A 21,617-nucleotide genomic window follows, 5' to 3' on the forward strand; every position below is an offset into this window, starting at 1 on the left:
CAACATATGAAAATGTCACAACTACTAGTTATAAATAAAATGTAAATAACTGAAGCCTTGTAGAAATGAAGTTGATATGTACTTAAACTGCATAAAAGGAGTACACAGAATCATAGAATAGTTTAAGTTGGAAAGGACCTTTTAAAGGCCATCCAGTCCAACCCCCCTGAAGATCAGTGACATCTTCAAACAGATCAGGTTGCTCAGAGTCCTGTTCAACTTGACCTTGAATATTTCCAGGGATGGAGTACCTTTCTGGGTACCACCTTTCTGGTACCACTGTCTCAGTGCCTCACCACCCTCATTGTAAAAAATTTATATCTAATCTAAATAAAACCTTCTTCAGTTTAAAACCAGAATCCCTTGACCTGTTGCAACACACCATACTAAAATGTCTGTCCTCATCTTTCCCATGGGCCCCTCCAAGTACTGCAAGGCTGCAAACAGGTCTTCCCAAACCCTTCTCTTCTGCAGTCATACTAGATTAGGCCACAAAGGATTTTGAACATAGACCTTTAATTTCTCTTGGTTAAAACCATCACTGACACTTGGCCATGGACCTAAAATTTATCATCAATTTCATAAAAGCAGTCACTGTGCTTTTCAGAAGGCTTTTATATCCCTGATTCAATGACTGAATCATGCAAGAGAAGCATCCTTTATAATGACAAGAACAGTGTAATATTTCTGTTCCCAGAATTTCACAGTAAATACAATGAAATCTCACCCATCAGATCAGATCTTTGTGTTCACAGTGGCTACTCTGGCTCTGTGTCTGTCTACAGCAGCAAATTAGATTCATCAGAGAATATTCCTGATACTATGGTCAGTAGACATTGAATCCATATTTGTGGTAGTAAATTGCCACAGCCCCTTAGAATTCAGCCCCTTAGTTTCATGCAAAACTACCAAATGGGAAGAATGGCTACACCATTTTCATTTTCAAACCATACCTGCAAATTATTTGGAAAAGTGCTAGTAAGCACAGGTTTTCACATCAGAGAATATTGTAACTACTTACCCCTATGGGCTATTGCATTCCAGTGCTGGATAATGCTCATGGAACAATTTATTAGTTCAGACACAGACTGGCCCTACCAGAATCTCTGTTGCTCAAGACAATTAAAAATGCTGTAGGTACTCAAATAAAAATAAAGGGTTTTTTTTTTTTCCTCCAACTGTAAATACTTGTCTGTCTAGCTTGGGTAACATGGCAGCTTGCACAGGAAGGACAGGCCAGGCAGCCCATGGACACACCGAGCTGTGTTGCTGTTACTGTTGGACTGGATTGGAACACTTGAAAAATCAATGTTTCCACATTTCAAAGGATATCCTGTTCAGGTATTGATGAAAATTCTATATTGAAAAGAGCAAAGCAAATTGTTCTCTTTTCATCTGAGAAGGGGCTTTGGTTTGTCAATTATTCTTGTTCTGGAATTCCTGAATATGTTAACATTTTAACAGGTAACATGACAATATATAGTGGGAAATCACATGTGAAATATTTGAGATAAACACAGTGAAGATTCATCTAGCAACCTTCTGAGTTCTTTTCTCACTTTTAGCAAACTGTGTGTCCATACACCTCACTATTCATAAATCCCTTGGAGATGCAGGATGATTTCTTGTTCTTTTGAGAGAACACAGGAGTGCATACAGCTAGCTTTCCATACACAGACCATGGGGATGGACAATTCTTACTGAAGGTTGTCTCTACACTCTTTCAAGACAGGAGTCCTTCCCCCCTTTACATGCTGGATATCAGGTGAGGCATCTCTTTTTATTCAGAGAGAATGAGAATGACTAAGGAGACTTCCACTGTTTTTTAGAGGAAAGGGAACATAGGAATGTCAACATACAGCTATTACAGTTGATATTAAGTAGCATTAAGACCCAATGAGAGTGTTGGGAACCATCATCAGTGACTTAAGCGTACTTTGTAAGAGTTTAGACAATTCTCCTGGTTGTGATAAAAAGCATGTCCTTGAGATCTACAGAGCAGCCATTTATAGTTCATCCAAAGGGATCAGGTAGATGATGTTCTCTAAGATGTGTTATCCATGTGTGTTCTGTCCCATTTACACTTCAGTTCTTTATTTTAGGGGAATCTGGAATCTTTCTCTGGAAGAACGTTTGTGGGCATTAATCTGTCTACAAGGCACCTGGTCAGGCAAAAAGGGACAGAAGTAAAGCCAGATAGTTTAGACTGAAGTGCTTCTGTGTACAGAATGGACTGTGTACAGTGTGGACTCACACATACATAATGCATCATCAAGAACTTCCAGTTACTGGTAAGTAACCTTCCTTTTTGAAGTGATATTTACATTGTAACAAAAGTCCATTTTTTCCTTGGGTTTTTCTCCTCCATTTTTTTACAGCCATTTTCATAATTAATTTGAATAATTTTCATTAAATACCTGAATTAAATATTTGAACAAACCTGTAGCAGTGTAATTGGGAATTTAAGATGTTGTTCAGTAGTTATCCAAACTCGAAATGTGTCATTCTGGATCTCAGCAGTAAGAAGTGTCTCCAGTAGTTCTTCCATGAACTCCAGTCCAAGGTGACAATTCTGAAGTAACACCCAGCCTCCCTAAACAAGGATATCAACTATTACCATATAATATTAAGAACAAGTTATTCATAATGCTAAAGCCAGCTGTCTATATAAGAATAAAATTTGGTTTTCCATGTAATTTTTTTAAAATTCTGTTCTGTTCCTAAATATATATTCTCTTTTGATATTATAGGATACTGGCACAGATAAAGCAAATAGGATAAGTTAGTGCAAAAGTTATTTCCACATTCTCTTTTTCTCAATGAAATAACATAACCAGCTCAATATTGTAAGTAAAGAATCAGTGCTATCTAGTGGCAAAAAGAGGTTCCTGTACTCTCCCAGCAAAACATCAGTGATAAGCAATCCTGTTCTCAGATCCAAAAGAATGTGAGTGGAAAAGTAACAGCTGAAATTAATGGAATACGTATTTTTAAAAACCGATTTGTTAATAACATAATCTAAATAACTGCAAAGAGGTGGTAAGGTCTCTACCTCAAGACATTACTCTAAGACTCTAAAAGTTTTTAACTCCAATTAAAGTTTATATGCAATAAAGGCATTTGCATGAAATTCAACCTCCACTTATTTTGATCTTATTCATCTCTCAAATTGCATGAAAGCTCTAGTTGGATTATTGTCTCTCTAAACTTTTGTTTATGAATTTAAATCCAATCAGCATTTTTAGCATCACTTTAGAAGCCTGATGAATTAGAAGCCTGATATTAAAATGGGACATTATTTAATCAGTTCTAAACAGTGATAGACAGTGGATTTCATTACAGCTTGTAATTTCATTTTTGCAATTTTGTTTTAGCTCATTTAAAAAACATCAGTAACTGTTGGTGAAAAAATATAATTGACATATTTGTGGTGAATTGATAGATATTAAAAAAAGAAGATTAAATGAAGGTGGTTTTTTTTCATTCTTTTATGGGGATCAACTTTTCTGAGGGAGATCTTTAATCAATTTCATACATTTCCAAATGAATCAAACACAGTTTTTGAAAATTATCTTCCTGTAACACAGCACAGCAGTTTTAATCATATTATGTATCCTTGGCCAGAGGTACAAAAAAAACAAATAGGTATTTGTTCTCATATTCACTAATTCTGTTTAGTAGTTTCAAATCTGATGTACATATTTTCCTCCCTTCAGCACCAAGGCATGTAGTGGAGCTCTACTGGAGTGCTGTTTTTAGTGTCCTTGTGCTTCAATTTAAGGGCAAAAGAAAGGAAGGGATGCTCCAGTTTTCACCATTGCTATGAATTGGGAGTTTACAGTGACCATTCTAGACATACAAAAAAAGAAATACCAGATGTCTGTGTGCACTTATAATATAAATTTTCATTTGCTATAAAGATATTTCTTTTTTCTCTTTTTCCAAATTGGTGTACATTTATATGCCAATACTCATGTTCTGCTCTCTATTACTGGAGATATTCTACCCCTCCAAAGTACAGGTATATAACTGATACCCCATATTTTGAGCTTGCAGGCAACTATGGCTGTATGTCTTCATTTGAAAGACTGTCCACAGCTCCTTGAAGTGTCCAGCTGACCAGAAGGTACCACCTTTGCACTAAAACTTTTATATTGTATTTGAAGTTTCAATTACTATCACTTTGTAGCTGCTACTTAGGTTTTTCATGGTTTTACTGTTGGGGAATATGATCTGCCATAACAAATTACACTACAACATCTAAAGAAAAATTCTTATATATTGTTTAGAAGTTCTTAGACATGCTTGGGACTCAAAACCAAAAGATCGACAATTAAAGAAACAAAGAAGAGACACCAAATTCTGGTGAGTACGTGGTCCTGTCACTAGCAGTGTTGTAAGAAAAATGTGAAACAGTATTAGAAGCAAGCACATCCTCCTGTATCTACAACTTTAAGCTACATGTGCACTCACCATTTCATTCAGTAGAAGCTATGCAACATCCAGGTATCTCTTATATGGGAGGGGAAAAAATGAAAAAAAATTCCAATAAAGAGGTGGGATCTGGACAGGACCAGGCCCCAGTGTCCTTTTACCCTTTGTTAAGAGTGTAGTGATAAGTAAGGGATGTGCTGCTTTTGGGAAGCTGCTCAGCAGCACTGCTGCCAGAGGCATTGCCTTGGACTCCACTGTCACATATATATGCCACAGAGAAATGTTTTTAAACTCAGGCATTCAAAAATACATGGCCACCCTGAGATATGCTTGATAGTAAGATGAAAATGCAAAATATTATAGACTGGATGCTAAAGGGGTGTAAAAGAATACCAAAACAATCAACTTATGTTGCAGTGTTTTTTCCCCACCTGTTCCATTGACATCTCTACGAGTTTGCGTGCATGAACCTCTTGTCCTTGGCCCATTGAGATGGTCCTACATTCTATAACATATTTGACAATATAAGATTAATGAACTTACATTATTGAGAAAAAGTAAGAATTTCAATTCAGTCCAACAACCAGTGATATAAATACAGCACAATTAAATAAATTTAATGCAAAAATATATAAATATGAAAGAATATGAAAGCCCTTCACCATCATATTATGCTATTAATGTATAGCATTTTCTAAACATTGACACTGTATACATTGTATACATTTTCTAAACATTGACATTTTGTATAACAACATTGAAATACTCATAGACAATATACTTACAGAAGTTAAAGACTGTGACTAATGTTGACTGTGAATGTGAATTTGTGACAAATTTTAACAACACCAGAGCATTTGAAATATGAACAGAGGTTTTTCTCAAGGTGTACATAAACACAATGCAAAGATGTAAAACTGAATTTATGAACACACTAATGTGACTAATGTCAAGAATATACGGGATCTACTCTCAACTCAGTTTGTATTCGCACTTTTTCAAAACTTCCTTATAATGTAGAACTAAAGTCCAGAATATACAAATGTAGACCTTGTAGCTATTTTTTGTTACAAAGTAATATTTTAAGCAGATTACTGATTTTTCAGTTACCTGTAGTTAAGAGTTAAAACAAGAAAATATTATTGTCACCATAACAGGACTTTAAAAGAAGAATTAATTGCTTTACAAGACAGGGATTTAAAAAGTTATCATCACCAGGAAGGATGATAACAATTTATGAAAAAAAGACTTGAATTACTGTCCAACCTCACACAGAATGGTTCTTAGCATACTGTCTTCTATTTAAAACATTATTTTATCTCTAAGATGATATTTTAGGAACAAACAGTAGTGCAAGAGAATTCAAGAAATACTTCTCAGGAAAAATCATCTCTGAAATTACTTACACTGCCCATCTGTGCCTTAACATATGACAATGAATAATTACTTTCATACCCAGATGAAGCTTCCGAGACAAGGAATTAATCTGATCAGTTGGGTCTGATCCCATAGACAAGAAACAGATGAGAGGTGTTCGCATGTCACTTTCTTCCCAAGTTTTTCTTAAATTCAAAATAACTGGCTCTGTATATTTCTCATGCAAGGAACTTGCAATATATTTCCTCGCTTGGGAAAGTGTTCGGTCTGGACACCAAGACCTAGAAAATAAAATACATACAAAGATATAAATTCACTGCCTCTTCCTCCAAGATGAGACTCAAATTAGAAATTTTATTTTTATCAATTAGGGGGATTTTTAAAAATAATGATATATATGTATACATACATTCACATTCATATATATATATGTTTCTAGGTTTGTCTTTACAGACATTATAACAGGCAGAGCTGATGGTCTTCCCTCTATTTATGATACTTTCCAGTTGCTTACAATTTTGCCTTAACTATTTGTATTGGAATTTTCTCTTCTAGGCACCTTCATTAGTTTGGGACATTCTCCATTTTAAACAGAACTTTTGTGTTTGAGAACACAAAGAGGAAAATGTTAAGATTTTCTTTGCCCTTTAGTAAAACTCTGCAGATGATTCATTTGGTCGTTTAGCCTTTTAGGGTACAAATTCAATTCTTTTGCACTGGATTGTATTTCTGCTGGTGATGAGTGTTTTTCCCATGGAAAACCAAACAACTACTCTTGGATAAAATATATTACTTTGACAATCTTCAAGTTTTGAAGATTATTTAAATGCTGTGGACTTGGATGGTCCCCTCCCCTCTTAGGGTGTAGAGCATTAAACAATGTGGTATTTTCATCAGATTCCAGCCTTTTTATGGCACAGGCTGAATCTGCTCCAAAGACAAATCACAGTCTAGTAAATAATATTGTTGGAGTATTTCATTAGTATATCTGATTTATTTGTTACAGCACTTGGGAAGTATAAAATGAATGGAATAAGATATGATCTCATGTATAAGGCAGCTGAATGCTTCTTTGGGGAAATCCATTTTATCCCAAGATCTCAGAGGTCTTACATGGTGCAAAAAAAATATAATTTATAGCACACCTTTCACATGGGATTTTGAATACTTATTTTGGATTTTCACCATCTCTCTTTTTTATTTTATATTTTAATACTTGTTTAAAGGTATTTAAAATAGTTAATTTCAAAAGAAATTTAATTTTAAAAAATTGAAAACTATCTGGAATATTCTACTTTTTCATGGGCTTCTCAAAGAAGGCTGCATCATGCAATCCAGTTTGCATTTCTCCTGACACAAAAGCAAAGTTATAAAAAATATTTTCTATAAATACCTTTAGATGGCAGAAAATAGCTCTGAAGTAATTGAATAAAAACATATTTCATGTGAGTGAATTGCTATTTATTGTCACACAGAGATAACTGAAATTACACTATTATGATAAGAGCATACTGATAGGTTGAGATGTGTTGCAACTGTGTAATTTCCCAAAATTTCTAAAGATGCTCACCTGATGAGTAAAAGCTTGCGAAAGGTGTCAAGTGAATCACTGTATCCATTAGGGATAATTTCTTCCTCAGGGGCATCTTTATCAAACCAGTGTTTCCATGCCTTATCACTGTGAGCTATCTAAATTTGTTACATTAACACACAAATAAATATATTTCAGTTGCAGTAAAATCCCCTTGCAAATGTAGCTTTTAATGAGAGGCCATTATTATATTAGGACATATTACAAGTAACATTGCCTATAGCATTTAAGACATATGCCACGAGAATTTCTATTAAAATACTACAAATAATATTAATTCAATTGCTGCATTCAGTGTTAAGATGCAGACTCTCAAGCCAGTCAGTTATCTATGCATTCCCCTCCCAAACACATGCATCTACTTTAAAAAAATCAGTAATTAGCAGGAGGATTCTATACTACAAGAGGAACACCCTGTGATTGATTAATTTATTCCTTTTGGTCACAAAATATGAAGAGGACCAGAAAAATTTGTCCCAGTGCAGTTTATCCAGCCAATGAACCAAAAATTAAAAGTAGCAGATTCTAGTAAGCTTTTGGCTTGAGAAAGAATAAACCTGACCACAAATATCATCACAATATAAGGCACCTCCTTAGACCCCTGACCTAATAGGACAAGGAATACCAGTGGGAAGAACATAGTGAAAATGCAACTGAGCCTTCAATGCAGGGACTGAGGAGGGTCAGCTACTGCAATGCTCTCAGACCACTGGAAAAAGAACGAGGAATGCACTGCTAAAGGTTTAAAACAAAAGATGTCTGTCTTAAATTTGGCCCCTGGGACTTATTTTTTTTTAGAGGAGAAAAACAAATTGAAACTAGCATGAGAAAAAGAAAAGCACAGGAGACCTCTTGAGGACCAGGCATACCATTCTCAGTCCTTTTTTGGTCACTTTAAATAATTTTCTTTTTTATCTAAATGAATAATGATACAATTGTATTTTATATGATTAATCAAATAGAACAGCACTTCTAATGGATAAAAATAAGTATTAAAAAGATGTTTTCACAATATTTGGGTTTTTAATTGATATCCTAGTTGGCACCCTTCCATATTCCATTTCTATCTATGACTGAAATAATTTTAATTGCCACTTTTTAACTTTGCAACTACTTGGCAAAAGTAAGACAGTGCTAAAAAATTAATTTAAAAAGAAGAGCTTTTGTGGTAACATAGTCACCTAAGTATTTCAGAGTCTAAAATTTTGTTTACACACATTCTAGAAAAGTCCTGGTGAAAGGACTTTTATAGAAATAGGATTCTGGTGCCCTAACAACCCAGAGTGAACAACCTAACTAAAGCTTCTCCAACTTTCTCCTAATTTAATATTCTATTTTGATACCTCAAGAAACCAAAAACTGGAAGAATTGCACTAGTATGTATCCAACTCTTGCCTTGATACAGGTTTTAGAAACAGCCAGGACCACTTGCAGGTAACCATTGAGCTAAAATTTCTGCTAACCCCCAGGGCCATCACAATGGACTTGGCCAATGCTGTAACAGCAAGGAGAACTTACTGTCCTGGCTATCAGCCTGATTAACAAGGAGCACTTAGATACAAGAAATGCTTAGGGAATGGTTCAACTGCACTAAAAAAAGAAAAATAAATTTAACAAATTGAACATCACAAGCTTATGTGCATGTAAGTTCATGCATGCCTATGTAAAACATGGCATTTGTAGCCAGCTCATCATATCTAAATGTTACCCTTGGAACAGAAATGAGTATTTAAAAACAAGCAGCAAACTTTTAAAAATACACCAAAATCAAGACAGACAAAATTGTAACTTAAAACCTAATACTCAGATTAATTTTATGAGACTTTTTTATACCTCTACCTTTTTATCCTATCTCTCTTTTATTGACTTCCTGTTTCCTTTACTCCTGTTCCTTCTCTCCTTTTTCTGCTTCAATTATTATAATACCAAATACCCTAAAGAACATAAATAAACGCACCACCATTCATGCTTCCTAATTGTCTCTATTCTGTTATTCTGTATTTTTGTGGAAACACAATTGTGATGACAAAACTGGTTATTAACATTAAAAAGACAATTAGAAGATATCACCTGGTTCAAAATTTCTTCAAATTGTGGAAGTTTGTTCAACTCCACTAGATTTAGCCATATCATGTCAAGAATCCAGCGGCTTGGTTTGGGTGGGCAAGTCTGTAGATCCAAAGCTGCACCTCCTGTGGATGAAAACACAGGATGAAATGTACTTTCTGATGAAATACATGATATTCCAGGGGTCAAGATATAACTGACATTTCTTTTTAATTTATATATTTTGACCTAAGTAATTTTCTCCAGGATGCTAACTGTACTCTTGTGTACTTAGCATTTATTTTATACCAAAGGATAACTTAGCATTATTAATGGCCTTCTCACAGGTGTTGGAAGGCTACTATTGGGTGCCCTCTAAGGCTTCCCTTTGCCAAGCTGAACAAGCCCAGTTCCCACAGAAATGTTGATAGAAACCACGTAGACAAAGAAATAAGATTTTGAAATGGCATAAAAGTTAAAAAAAGTTGAATTAGTTCTACACATAAAACAATTTTTAAAACTTACCTCTAATGAGAGTTTGGAACTCTCTGTTTTCCACATGTCCTCTCTCAATATCAATTTTTAAAGCCAGGAGGAGAGTAAAGAGGAATTTGTGGTTTTCATACAGGCCTCTAACAGAATATGAGTGAATTTCAAAAGTAAGATATTCAATAATATTTGAGATTCTTTTCTGAGGCACAGGAGACTTCTTAGACCTAAATCATGAAAACAAAGCACAAAGAAACCACATGAATAAGAGCAAATACATTGGAAAGGCAAACATCTGAATAGTAGGAAAAATCTGTGTCTTCCTACCTGGCTAAAGATTGATCAAACAGCTTTAAGAACTGAGCCAGTGAAGTTTGATACATATTATTGACCATGCTCATTGCTGTAAGAAGGAAATAAAGAATGCTTCCACGTGTAGCAACAGGTCGATATTCCTCCTGAGCAGTGTTAATCTTCACTTCAGTTTCTGCTGCCACAGACAACTTGACAGCTATTTCAGCAGCTGTTTGCTTAGTTGTTTGCAGGACACCAATTAAAGATTCATCATCCACTAGTGAACCTGAAAAGTAAAATACTAGGTGTTTAGGATATTATTGTAACAATATTTTCACTTCATATGTATATATATAAAACAAAAGGCCAAATTATAGGAATTGATTTCAAAAAATGAAATTATTTACTGAATTACAGAAAGCTTTGAAAATAGAGACCTGATAGGATATGTAATACTAAAGATTATTTTTACATCCAATATATTTGAAAAAAATTCATTCAAAATATGTTAAATGTATTTATACCAACAGCTTTGCAACACATACTAGAGAAGATCCTATCTTATCCACACAACCTACATAGTCAACAAATGATTTAAATTATTTTGAAGTCTATTCATTGTCACTCTCAAAGTAAAAAAGACTTATGGTCCTAAGGGAAATGGTCATTCAACAATATGCATGAATCTCCAGCAGTTACTCACAGATTTTCTGTTACCAGATTCTTTTTCCACCAGAGATAGCAAGTGGTCATGTTCAGGCTCATAATGTACTGCAGAAGAGTTTCAAAGCAATTTTAAGCCAGGCCATTCCAATTTATATTTCCATTAAAGGATTAAAGATTTGCCCATGTTCAGATACCTGATCTCATCTGAGGGGCAGAAAGCTCTCAAAAATATAGATGTATTTCAAAAAACCTGTTTAGGTGTTAAGCTCAGGTGTCCTGAGTTGCACATAGTGGCATGTTATAGCACCAAATCCCTCACAGTCCTCATACTCCTGCCATTGTACATTCTCTTACTAAATCTTAGATGGATAAACCAAAATCTGTAAGGGAAAGACCTAGTGTGAATTAGTTTTATCTGCCTAATCTGATTAATATTTTGATACATAACCTTTGGTTGCACTTAGTTTGTAAAGAAGATTGTCTTCCAGTTCCTTCATCTTCCTCTTATTAGAAGTTACATCTTCCATGAGTTTAATTCGTTCTGCCTCTAGTTCCTGTTATTGGAAAAAGAAGAAAATGGCATTACATTTTATGGGGTGCAACTTTTATGAGAGATACTTAAAATTCAGTTTCCGATTTTTCAAGTGAATGAATTGTGATTGAAGATAGAGGTGAAGAGTTGGATCCAGTCATTAAATGTCCATTTTACTTTTCTTGGTATCTAAAACATGTTTTTAATAACAAATGTTTGTTTAAGCAGTGTTTATTCAGTATCTTGTGATTTATCTTATCAATGTCAAATCCAGGTAATAAATTGTTTGTGTTGTACTGACAGTCATATATATATTAAGAGCCTCCCAATGCATTTTTGATATTTGGAAATGTCTATTCTGAATCTGAATATAATTTTACAAAATAGCTAATATCTTTTTTTTCCATTTGAAAATTTCTTTTTTTCTACATACCAAAACAAATTAAATGGAAAAAAAATTAAATATCACTATGATTTATTTGTACTGTTGACTTACCTGTTTTTCAGTGAGTATTACTCTTCTCAGTAACTGATTCTCAAGTCCTTTCATTGTAACAGTAAAATCAATAATTGATGTTTTTGCATTAATTTCAGGTGTGAAAGAAGGATTAGGTAGCTTTGTAGTAATGAATAGTCTAAATGTATTCATAACATCAACTTCCTTATCACCAACTTTCACCTGTGGATTAAGTTAAAATAGTATTTAACAGAGGAAAATTAGCTTTATTAAACTCAGTAACATTGAGCAGAAAAAAATTACACTATTTGAAGTGCCAAAAAGAGGAAATTTATTTCACAATTTAAATTTGTCATGAAAATAAAAGTCAATGATCAAATGTATAAGTTACAGTATGTTATAAAAGTAGCATTTCACTCCAGTTAAATATAGGGATCACTTCCACTGTGGATTATGATTAACAGTTTCAGAACCATTTGGTTTCTAAGCACACCTCAAATGAAGAGGTAGTAGAAACTGCTGACCTTTGTAGAAGTCATCATTCTCTTATGTCCAAGGTAAAAGGAATTATGTGATCCATCAATGGAACAGGAATTACTGGACATAAATTTTATCTTTATTAAGACTAAGCAGGTTTCAAAGAATATTTCCAAATGAAGTAAAAGTTCATTCAGAGTATTCAAAATAATTTTTTATAGAATTAAGATATTCTGAAACAGCAGTCTAACTCAAAAGCTGCATGTGCACAAGGAAATCTGATCACTGGATATTGTAGTATGAATCACAGAATTGTTGGTGTTGGAAGGGACCTTAAAGATCATCTGCCATGGGACAGTGGGAGGAAAATGAGGCTCCAACATATGAGTCTCCAAGATGTCTTCAAATACCTGGCTTATAAAGGAGTAGGACCAAACCACTTCCTTAAGCATATTTGCACTGCTTGAAAATCAGTAGAAAGAACTTTAAGCATTCAGTCAGATAAGTATAATTGGTTCCAGTTTGGAAACTTCAGTACTAACCCTGCTAGTTAAACTCATAGTTTAGACTTGCCAACTTACTACACAGCTGAGGCTCTGTCTGTTACATTTTATTAGTTCAGTTTGATTCTTTACATCTCTACTGAATACAAAGTTTACCTAGGTGTTTATAACAATGATAAAATAACATTTGTCACAAGGCTAGCTACTTTTTCCATTTCTTTTTTTTGATTACTAACCTTAAAAGCAGATCCAGATTTTATGAAATTTTTTTCTAATATATTATCAAGGACTGGGTCCAATTCTTCTTCTATATCTTCAATGAGGAGTGATCGTCCCAGTGAAAGACTGTCTTCAAGGTGTTGCCGGAAATACTTGTCATTCAGAGTTGTTACCTCAAAAAGAAAATTATAAATTTGTTGTAAGGACAAAGCATTTCTTCACAGTCTTACATGAAAGCCACAGACCTAACCATGGAAAATTTTTTCATTGTTTTTGTTAGTTGCATTTTAAAGCAGGTGCTATAAATGTTGACCATGCAGCAATTTATGCAGAAATACTTCTGTGTGTACAGTGAAAATTACCATAAAATGGTGGCTGAAAAGGTTGGCTGTAACTGAATCCTCAGGACTTCATTATGAGAGTAATAATGTACTAAATCAAACTGGTACAGCTTATGGCATATTAAAGATGTTATCTCTATTTTAGAAATCAGAGACACCCAGCCTTTAATTTTCTGTTCTATGTCCTAGAAGGACTAGATTTTCTAATTTTAGCTTTGAAGTGCTGAGAAATTCCTTCTGGAAATCTGAACTCAGTCTAAAAAATGAAACACTACTACAATATTATGAATTCAGATTGATATTTCATGAAGTGGGATTCATACTATATGAAATTATTAAAAAGCATGCATAAAATAGTAAGCTATGTAATTAACTAATTCTAAAACCTCCAAAATTTATTGATATTCAGGACATATGAGTTTTCTCAGCATTCAGGCTAAGGGTTTTAAAATGCAGTTTCCTTTTGCCATGTCACATCATTTGGGAAAAAATAATTTGTGTTGCAAATAGTGACACATGAACATCTTTGTATTATATTTCATTAGCAGGCATTTTAGCATATTGGCTTAACCTGCAAAAGAGCTATGAAGATTGCAGTAATGTTAGGATAGGCAAATTTTTCATGGGTATGGCTTCAGCTGGATTTCCTCAATTTCCTTTTGTAGTGACCACCTCATTATGAATACCTTCTCAGGTCCTAAATTATGGGCTGCAACACTTGAGGCACTTCGCCTACATTTTCAGAGCTGTAACTTATCCTGCCTTTATCTGTAATGTTACTAACAGTTGCCCAATTTGCTCTCATTTAATAATTTCATATGATACTCTTTTGCTTTTTAATTATCACCTCTTTGTCCTCTTTTGTGTTGGGACCATACCTACCCATCTTGAACAAAATACTTTTATACTTTTTTGCTAGAACTCATACAAGTTGGATAGTCTTTTCCATGCCCTTGAGTGGGATTTACAGCTGTTCTCAAGTTCCCTGCTGATGCATAATTGTCAGTCTGCATACATGTTAAACTTATCACAGATCACATTGACTCAAATGCAATCTCCTTCTAAAGCAATAATGTGTGAAGGAGTGTAATAGAGCACACACCCTTCCTTTAAGACACTGTTTACCTGTAATTCATTATCCTGTTCTTTATTTATAACCCACGCTTTTCCTTGAGTTTGTGGGTCTACTAAAAGTGGGTATCTTGATGCCTTAGTGACAATAATACCATTCTGAATTGAGAGGTGATCTCCAGGCAATCCTTGAAGATTCCACTCACTAATCTAAAGAAAAAAATTAAAAAAAAAAAAAAAGAGAGAGAGAGATGAAGGAAAAAGAGTAGTTTGAAATCAATTATCAGGGGAATTTTTCTTCAATTAAAATTTTTCTAAGAAGTAACAGGGACGTCAAAGGGAATGCATATCTGAACCTGCTGAAGAAGTATTAATGCAAGTATAAAAATATTTCCAGAATTTTATTCTTATGGATTTTTTAAACTGTATAGAATCACAAAAAGTATATTTTAAAGTGTAAGAATGTTAAAAGACAGCTTGACAGACAAATTAAGCATTGGGATCAATTAAGCAAAAACTAGTCTAAGAGAGCTTTTGGGAATTAATGTTTACTAAAGGAAACTTGAAGATTCTGGCATTTCCCACTCTTTGCCCATTTCTAATACATTTACACTGAATAAAAGGACTTTATGTATTCTATTTTAAATTACAACCAAACCCCCTGTTTTAGAAATGTCCTGGTTTTGGCTGAAATAAAGGTCAATTTTCTCTTAGTAGATGGTACAGTGCTGTGTTCTTCTGCTTTAGTGGGAGAATAATGTTGGCACCCTGATGTTTTGGCTGTTGCTCAGTAGTGCTTACCCCAAGTCAAGGATTTTTCAGTGTCCTGTGCTCTGCCAGCGAGCAGGTGCACAAAAAGCTGGGAGGGATCCTGGCCAGGACAGCTGACCTGAACTGGCCCAAGGGATATTCCATACCATAGAATCTCCACTATATAAATTGGGGGAGTTACTCAGAAGAGGCTTGATCATGGTTTAGGGATTGACTGGGTATTGGTCAGCAGGGGGTAAGAAATTCTATTGTGCATCACTTCTTTCTCTTGAGTTTTGTTACTATTACTACACCAAGATTTAGTGGAAATTGCCAGGAGCATTTGGAAACCACAGAACTACTCAGCACAGCAATATTTGGAATACTGGGGATTATAGTTCTTCTCTAAGCAGGCATAATGCTGGCTAACAGTTGTAGAATATGCTGACAGAAATTCAAATTAAACCCTCCAAGCACCAAGAACTTACTGTTGGTTGATCTACCAACATAGAAATCAGGTTCAAATCATCAGAAAAGGGGATTTTATGCTCTACCAACTCTGTTTCCCATAAGTCTTTAAGCAAAAGGTTTCTGAAGTCTTGATTAAAAGGTCCACAGTATGAAAGAAAGCCTGTGCAGAGCAATATATCTCCCACAAGTCTAGAAAAGGAAGAAAAATCACCATTAAAAGGTGGTGCACATGCACAAATTCAATTTCTAATTACTTAGACAACCAACTTTTGAAATATAAAAAGATTTAAAAAAAAGTTTTTTCCAGAGCATTTTTGAGGCAAAACTTAACAATAGTATTTTATGAAAACATCATCTCCACCCCTACAAAACAATAAAGCCCTAATGACTACTATTATTTTTTTCCTAAATGAGTTAAGAAAATTGTTTATTTCTTAAAAACATGTCTGAAATACAGTATTTATCAAGGATACAAACCTAGTTCTATTGAAACTCCCACCAGAAATGCCCAATTTCCCCATAGCAAATTTGTAGTAACATAAGCTTCAACAGAAGCTGAGCTTATCTGAAGCTTTCACTTCCCCAGTGACATCAGAAGGATGTGCAGTATTAGGGGGACTGCAGAAGCAGCTGTAATACAGGCACATAACAGCCCTGGTAATAATTTTTTTGGAAGCTAATGCCAAAATCAGAGGTATTGTTCTTAACTGAAATACTAGTACTCAGCACCCATGTATTCTTACTTATGGGAGGAAAATTCAAATTTCAGGGTAGTTCATTTGATTGCATTGCTATATTAAGATTTCCAGGAAGAAAATTAAGTACCACAATTAAAGCTATTAAATTGTTTACCAACACTTCAGTTTTTACAAGCATTTTCTTTTTTGTTTTTCTGTAATGGATTTGATACCTTTTAATTTGAGATTTAAATTCTTTGCTTTGCTGAGTCCACCTAATTTTCTCTCCACTCAGTCCATCTATAAGTGCAGAGGCTGCTTGCATCTTTCTTTTACATGTTTCTGCATCATCCTCTAAGTCCTAAAATTAAAAAAATGTCCTACTTAATCATCAAATGCAAAATGGTGGAGTTATTTTATATACTTTTCATCCTCTTATATTTATTATAACTATTGTATTGTTCCTATTCACAGGAAGAAGATTAGGCTTAAATCTCTTACTATTACACCTGAATCTCAGCCATGTTATTCAAGGTGGCAGGTAAATGTGTGTTGGCAGCAAATTCTAATTACATAACAAAATTGTACAAGCATTTTTGGTAAGACTAAAATACTTTTATCTCACCATTTTCTCCTTCATTGCTGCATCAAACTTTGCCTGCACTTTATCCAGTTCAGCTTGCTTTTCATCTAATTCTGCCTGAGCTTTATCTTTTTCTGCATTAGCTACTTTCAGGCGACCTTCTTGTTTTGCCAGGTTAGCCTGCAAAGGAGAAAAAAAATTAGAAGTTCAATCATACATATGATTTTAATATAATTCAATGAACTATTTAAGCCTACTTAGCTGGTAATCACAAGACAACAATACATCAAAATAACTTTTATATAAACATAAAAAACATTTAAGCTGAAAACTATATCACATATATACCAAAGATAAGATTTTTTTTTGCTCAATAACAATACAACACCTAAAGTTCTACTATATATTGTTAATTTTATTCCTTTAAAAAAAATTACATTTCAAGAAGATGGTTAAGGAAGTAAGGTTCCTGATCTGTACACATTGGTTAGATTAGAAGAACAGTCACTCAGTATTCTTGCTTGACTATATGTAGTTTCCTCTTCTACTAGTGAATTTTGTAGTGACCAGCAATCACAACAGGAGATTGGTCCTTTATCAGCTAACAATATTGCTTTTACATGCTACGAAATGGTCCTAAAACAGTGACTCTTCCTATTGTTCCTAAAATTATATTTATGGTGAACACAAGAAATGAAATTATTTTTAAAAATATTAATCTGTATTACTGTTGCTTCTGTAAATAACACTTCTACCAGTGACAAAATGTGAAAAAAATTTGGGATTGCCATGTGCTCACCGCTTTTACTATTTTTTTTATTATGCTATATTTAAGGATAAAATAGTTTAGAAGAAAAAAATCACTGACTGAGCTTTGTAAAATTGAAAAAGAACACTCACACACACTAAAATAAAAATTTACTCTTAAAAATGTTTTCCTTATTTTGCTCCCTACTATTGCAACATAGCTCCTTTAACGTGAACTCTGAACCTCTTTAGAAAGCCAATAGGCAAGATGTCAGTGCTCCACTGCTTCTAAGTTACCAGGAGAAAACAAAAATGCTAAAATAGCTGCAAACCTCTGTTTGCAGGACCTTCTGGAGAAGGAATGAAGATCCTGGTACAACATTTTAAAAACAATTATAAAGTAATTATAACATAATAAGAAAAGACTGAAAACACCGTTCCCTATACAAAGTAAACCAGATCACATAAATTTAGTCTAGGCTAATTTTTTGTTCTGTTTTCTCTCTAGAATCAAGGAGAAAATAGTTTTGTTTCTGCTCCTACCCTCTTTAGCCACTGGTAAGCAAACACAAAGGAAGAGAGGATGTATTACCTTAAGAGGCAGGACTTCTCTGTTAACACCATAAAATACCACCATGGCTTTTGTCCAAGAGAGGAGTCCTGCCACGTTGCCACACACCTTTTTACCATTTTCCAGTGTATAGTCTTCCATTTCAAAGTAAGGCTGGACTAATTCTACTGTCTCATCATTGATTGTATCCCTAGCAAAGTTCCTTAGGTTGTTCAAGAACGGGCCACTCATAAGCTTTAAAAAACAACACACGAGTTATTTACACATTTGACATTCAAAGTCTTGTACATAGGTGTTAAAGCTGTTAAAAAGCATTCCTAAAATTCTTCTGTAAAAAGAGGTAATTCATATTGCTAATATTATAAGTGTGCTATTCAGTTGTAACTCCTCTCACACACCTGCTGTTATTTTGAAGTTTTAACCAATTACACTCCAGTAATTAGATTCAAAAGTTACTGATGTACTTTCCATCTCCTATATTCCTGTGTTGCATTTCAGAAGCATTTAAGAAGCATCATTTAATTAAAAAAAATTGACCCAAAGAAAGACTCAGAAATATATTTGTAACTTAACTAAATGCAAAAAAAAAATGCTTTGGCAGTTGTGATGTATTATCTAAATTCTGAAAAGTGAAATAATTTGGTTTAATTTTTTTCTAACAAACATTTTGCATGCTAAAGGCAATTCATGGAATAACTGCTTGTCTCACTTTATTATATAGGTGGAAAACAAAAGCTTTTGATGAATTTTTTAACTGTAAGAGTCTAAATAAAATGCAAGAGCACTATTTGCTACTGTTACCATCAGGCCATGTGCCAGGAAGGGACAAAGAAACTCTAAAGCTTCTGCTGCAAAAGTCTCTAAGCAATTCACCTACTATTTCTACCAGTTAGACATAGTGTATAGATACAGTTTATCTTAAAACAATATGGTTGCCTTTCAAAAAAATTCTGTCATGTTTTGGGTAAACAGCATCAAATGTTCTCTGATAAGCTAATTGCTATTTCTGATGTTTAAGAAACACTGTTTGAAAACTAAACTTACTTTTAATGATTCTCCCCATGATGGCTTGCAGCAAGGCTTTTCTGGATCCATGGTAACTTGATCCACTCTCTTTTGAAATAGTAGCAGACAGCAGTCCATGATCCTCATAATGAGGTGTGGAGGCTTTGCAAGTTTTCTAACAGTAGCGATATCCTCTGGTCTGATGGTCTGTTTGAAGAAAGGTGCAATAGAATCCTGCATCAATACCATCATTCTACTTTCCCATTCAATATCTTAATTTTCATGTTCATTTGTAATACTTTTCTCTGAGGTGCATTTGTATTAAGGACACACCAAAAAAGTGAGAAACCTGGCCTAATTAATAAGTTTCATAGTTTGGTGAAACTTTAGTAATTTTGTGACTATTTTTGGAAGTTTCATTTATCTCATTATCTAAATATCAGTGTAAGAGCAATCAATGCTCCCTTTTTTGCCTTTTCTATTCAATAACTTCTTTCACATAAATTCTTATAACTGGAATGGAAGGCCATGATTGATTTCAGAGGTTTTTACTGTTCAGAACAGAATAATGAAATTATGTAGCACAGTAATGCCTCCAGATTTCTGAACCCTGCTTCTGATTGCCCTGAATCCCCTTTTTTTCCTGTTTTAGTCTTAAAATCAAAAGCATTGTGGTTTTTGGTCAAGGAAGATATAGATTTTTATTTGTCTTAAAAGACAGGTGTAACTACTTAAGTTTGAATTAAAAACATTCTGTTAGCACAAGAAGTATTCCCTTGAATTCAGAATAACAGATATTCTAAAGGCATCAGTAGCTTTTGGAAAGATCTCCACCTTCATAGTGATCAAGTATTCAAATGGAAGGGAAGAAATACTATAAAACAGTTCCTATGTGTTTGAACTAAAATACGTGTGCCTTAAGTATTCTTGAGAGACATGGCCAGCAACAGCAAGGAGCTGGTGACAGCAGTTAATACCAAGAGACAGCGCTGTGTTGGTGGCTCTGGCCTCTCACAGGTGATGCAAATAATACTGTACTAATGAAAATGAAACTTATTCACTTTCAGAGCTTCTTCTGCTTCTTCTAGTGCTGGTTTAGCTGCCTCCAGTTTTTTCTCTGCTTCCTGCTTTTCTATATCAATTGCATCTACAATTCTTTGTGCTTTATCTTTCACCTCCTGGACTTCAAGTTTTATTTTAGTTGCAGCTTCAGCACTTTCTTTGACTTCTTCTAGTACCTGGAATTGGTCATAAACACATAAAATCTATAAATCAAAATGGTGGAACAAATGATTACCAGATACATGATAAAATAGGTACATAACAGCTATTAAGTATATAAATCTAACCCCAACTACAGCTAACTACATATGGTATCATATAACTATTGAATAAAAATTAAATGTGAGAAGTTCAATTTCATTCCTTTCTGTCATATATTTCTCTCTTATGAGATTAAAGGACTCAAAGCATGCAAGCAGTCCCTAAGTCATCACCAAAATTCACTCTCCAGTGCATATTAAATATGCACCATCAGAGCATTACGGTATCTTTCAGAAAACAGAATGCCTATACTGATCCATTCCCTACCATGCCTTCCCAGAGAGTCATTTTGGAAACCAGATTTCTACCAGACCACCACTCTCATGAACACATAGGTACCTTGGTAATGTAAAAGACAAAATCTGAAACTGGACTGCAATGAACATTTTTCTAAGGAATTTTGAAGTAGAAAAGTCCCAATATCATGTTAACTTTTTCTCTGCTAGTAAGTGCACATAAATCTTAAATTTAATTATGTCAACTAGGACAAAAAAAAAAAGGAAAAAATGAAATCTGATGCTTATCTGAGTGGGTAAGAAATGGGAGAAGAAATGGGAGAAGCACAAGAAAAGCACTCAACCTCTGCTGCAGTTTAAAAGCACCTCACTTTCAGAAGCTATATATATATAAATCAATGCTATAGAGAGAGTAAAACCTCATTTTAGATGAGGAAAATTCTTGCAAATTACGATAAAATTCTGCAATAGTATTTTACCCGCTGTATATTCTTGCATTATTTAACACTCACTTACTTTATCTGCCTTAGCAGATGTCACAGCCAGCTCCTTCTCCTTAATAGCCAAGTCCTTAGAGAGCTGAGCAACAGATTCACTGGCCTCCATCAGCTTGGACAGACCTATTAAGTAAAGGATAAAATTCAGAAATATAGCAACTTCTTTTTTCCTAGTTAGATTACACAATCTAGGCATGATCTCGCATAGGTTGTATCTTGTGTTCTCATTCAATTTTATGTAAAGGAGAGAAAGTGGGTGT

General features: G+C 34.2%; 1 protein-coding gene across 1 annotated transcript in view; it reads right to left on the reverse strand.

Moving 5' to 3' along the window:
• The window catches only part of DNAH8 (dynein axonemal heavy chain 8), a 114,751-nt gene that overhangs the window by 13,655 nt on the left and 79,479 nt on the right, over window positions 1–21,617 (reverse strand). The window contains exons 66-83 of the mRNA XM_071428341.1: window positions 21,377–21,480; window positions 20,363–20,539; window positions 19,341–19,508; window positions 18,318–18,530; window positions 17,021–17,158; window positions 16,629–16,756; window positions 15,736–15,907; window positions 14,552–14,707; window positions 13,103–13,258; window positions 11,926–12,108; window positions 11,346–11,451; window positions 10,265–10,517; window positions 9,974–10,164; window positions 9,473–9,594; window positions 7,382–7,500; window positions 5,890–6,092; window positions 4,866–4,939; window positions 2,441–2,593 (exon numbers count right to left, since the gene is read on the reverse strand). Coding sequence (XP_071284442.1) covers window positions 2,441–2,593; window positions 4,866–4,939; window positions 5,890–6,092; window positions 7,382–7,500; window positions 9,473–9,594; window positions 9,974–10,164; window positions 10,265–10,517; window positions 11,346–11,451; window positions 11,926–12,108; window positions 13,103–13,258; window positions 14,552–14,707; window positions 15,736–15,907; window positions 16,629–16,756; window positions 17,021–17,158; window positions 18,318–18,530; window positions 19,341–19,508; window positions 20,363–20,539; window positions 21,377–21,480 — 2,816 coding nt within the window. The remainder of the gene's footprint in view (window positions 1–2,440; window positions 2,594–4,865; window positions 4,940–5,889; window positions 6,093–7,381; window positions 7,501–9,472; window positions 9,595–9,973; window positions 10,165–10,264; window positions 10,518–11,345; window positions 11,452–11,925; window positions 12,109–13,102; window positions 13,259–14,551; window positions 14,708–15,735; window positions 15,908–16,628; window positions 16,757–17,020; window positions 17,159–18,317; window positions 18,531–19,340; window positions 19,509–20,362; window positions 20,540–21,376; window positions 21,481–21,617) is intronic.

Source organism: Agelaius tricolor, unplaced genomic scaffold (assembly GCF_023055355.1).
Source record: "Agelaius tricolor isolate 1412-34295 unplaced genomic scaffold, bAgeTri1.0.p SCAF_1, whole genome shotgun sequence".
Classification (NCBI taxonomy): domain Eukaryota; kingdom Metazoa; phylum Chordata; class Aves; order Passeriformes; family Icteridae; genus Agelaius; species Agelaius tricolor.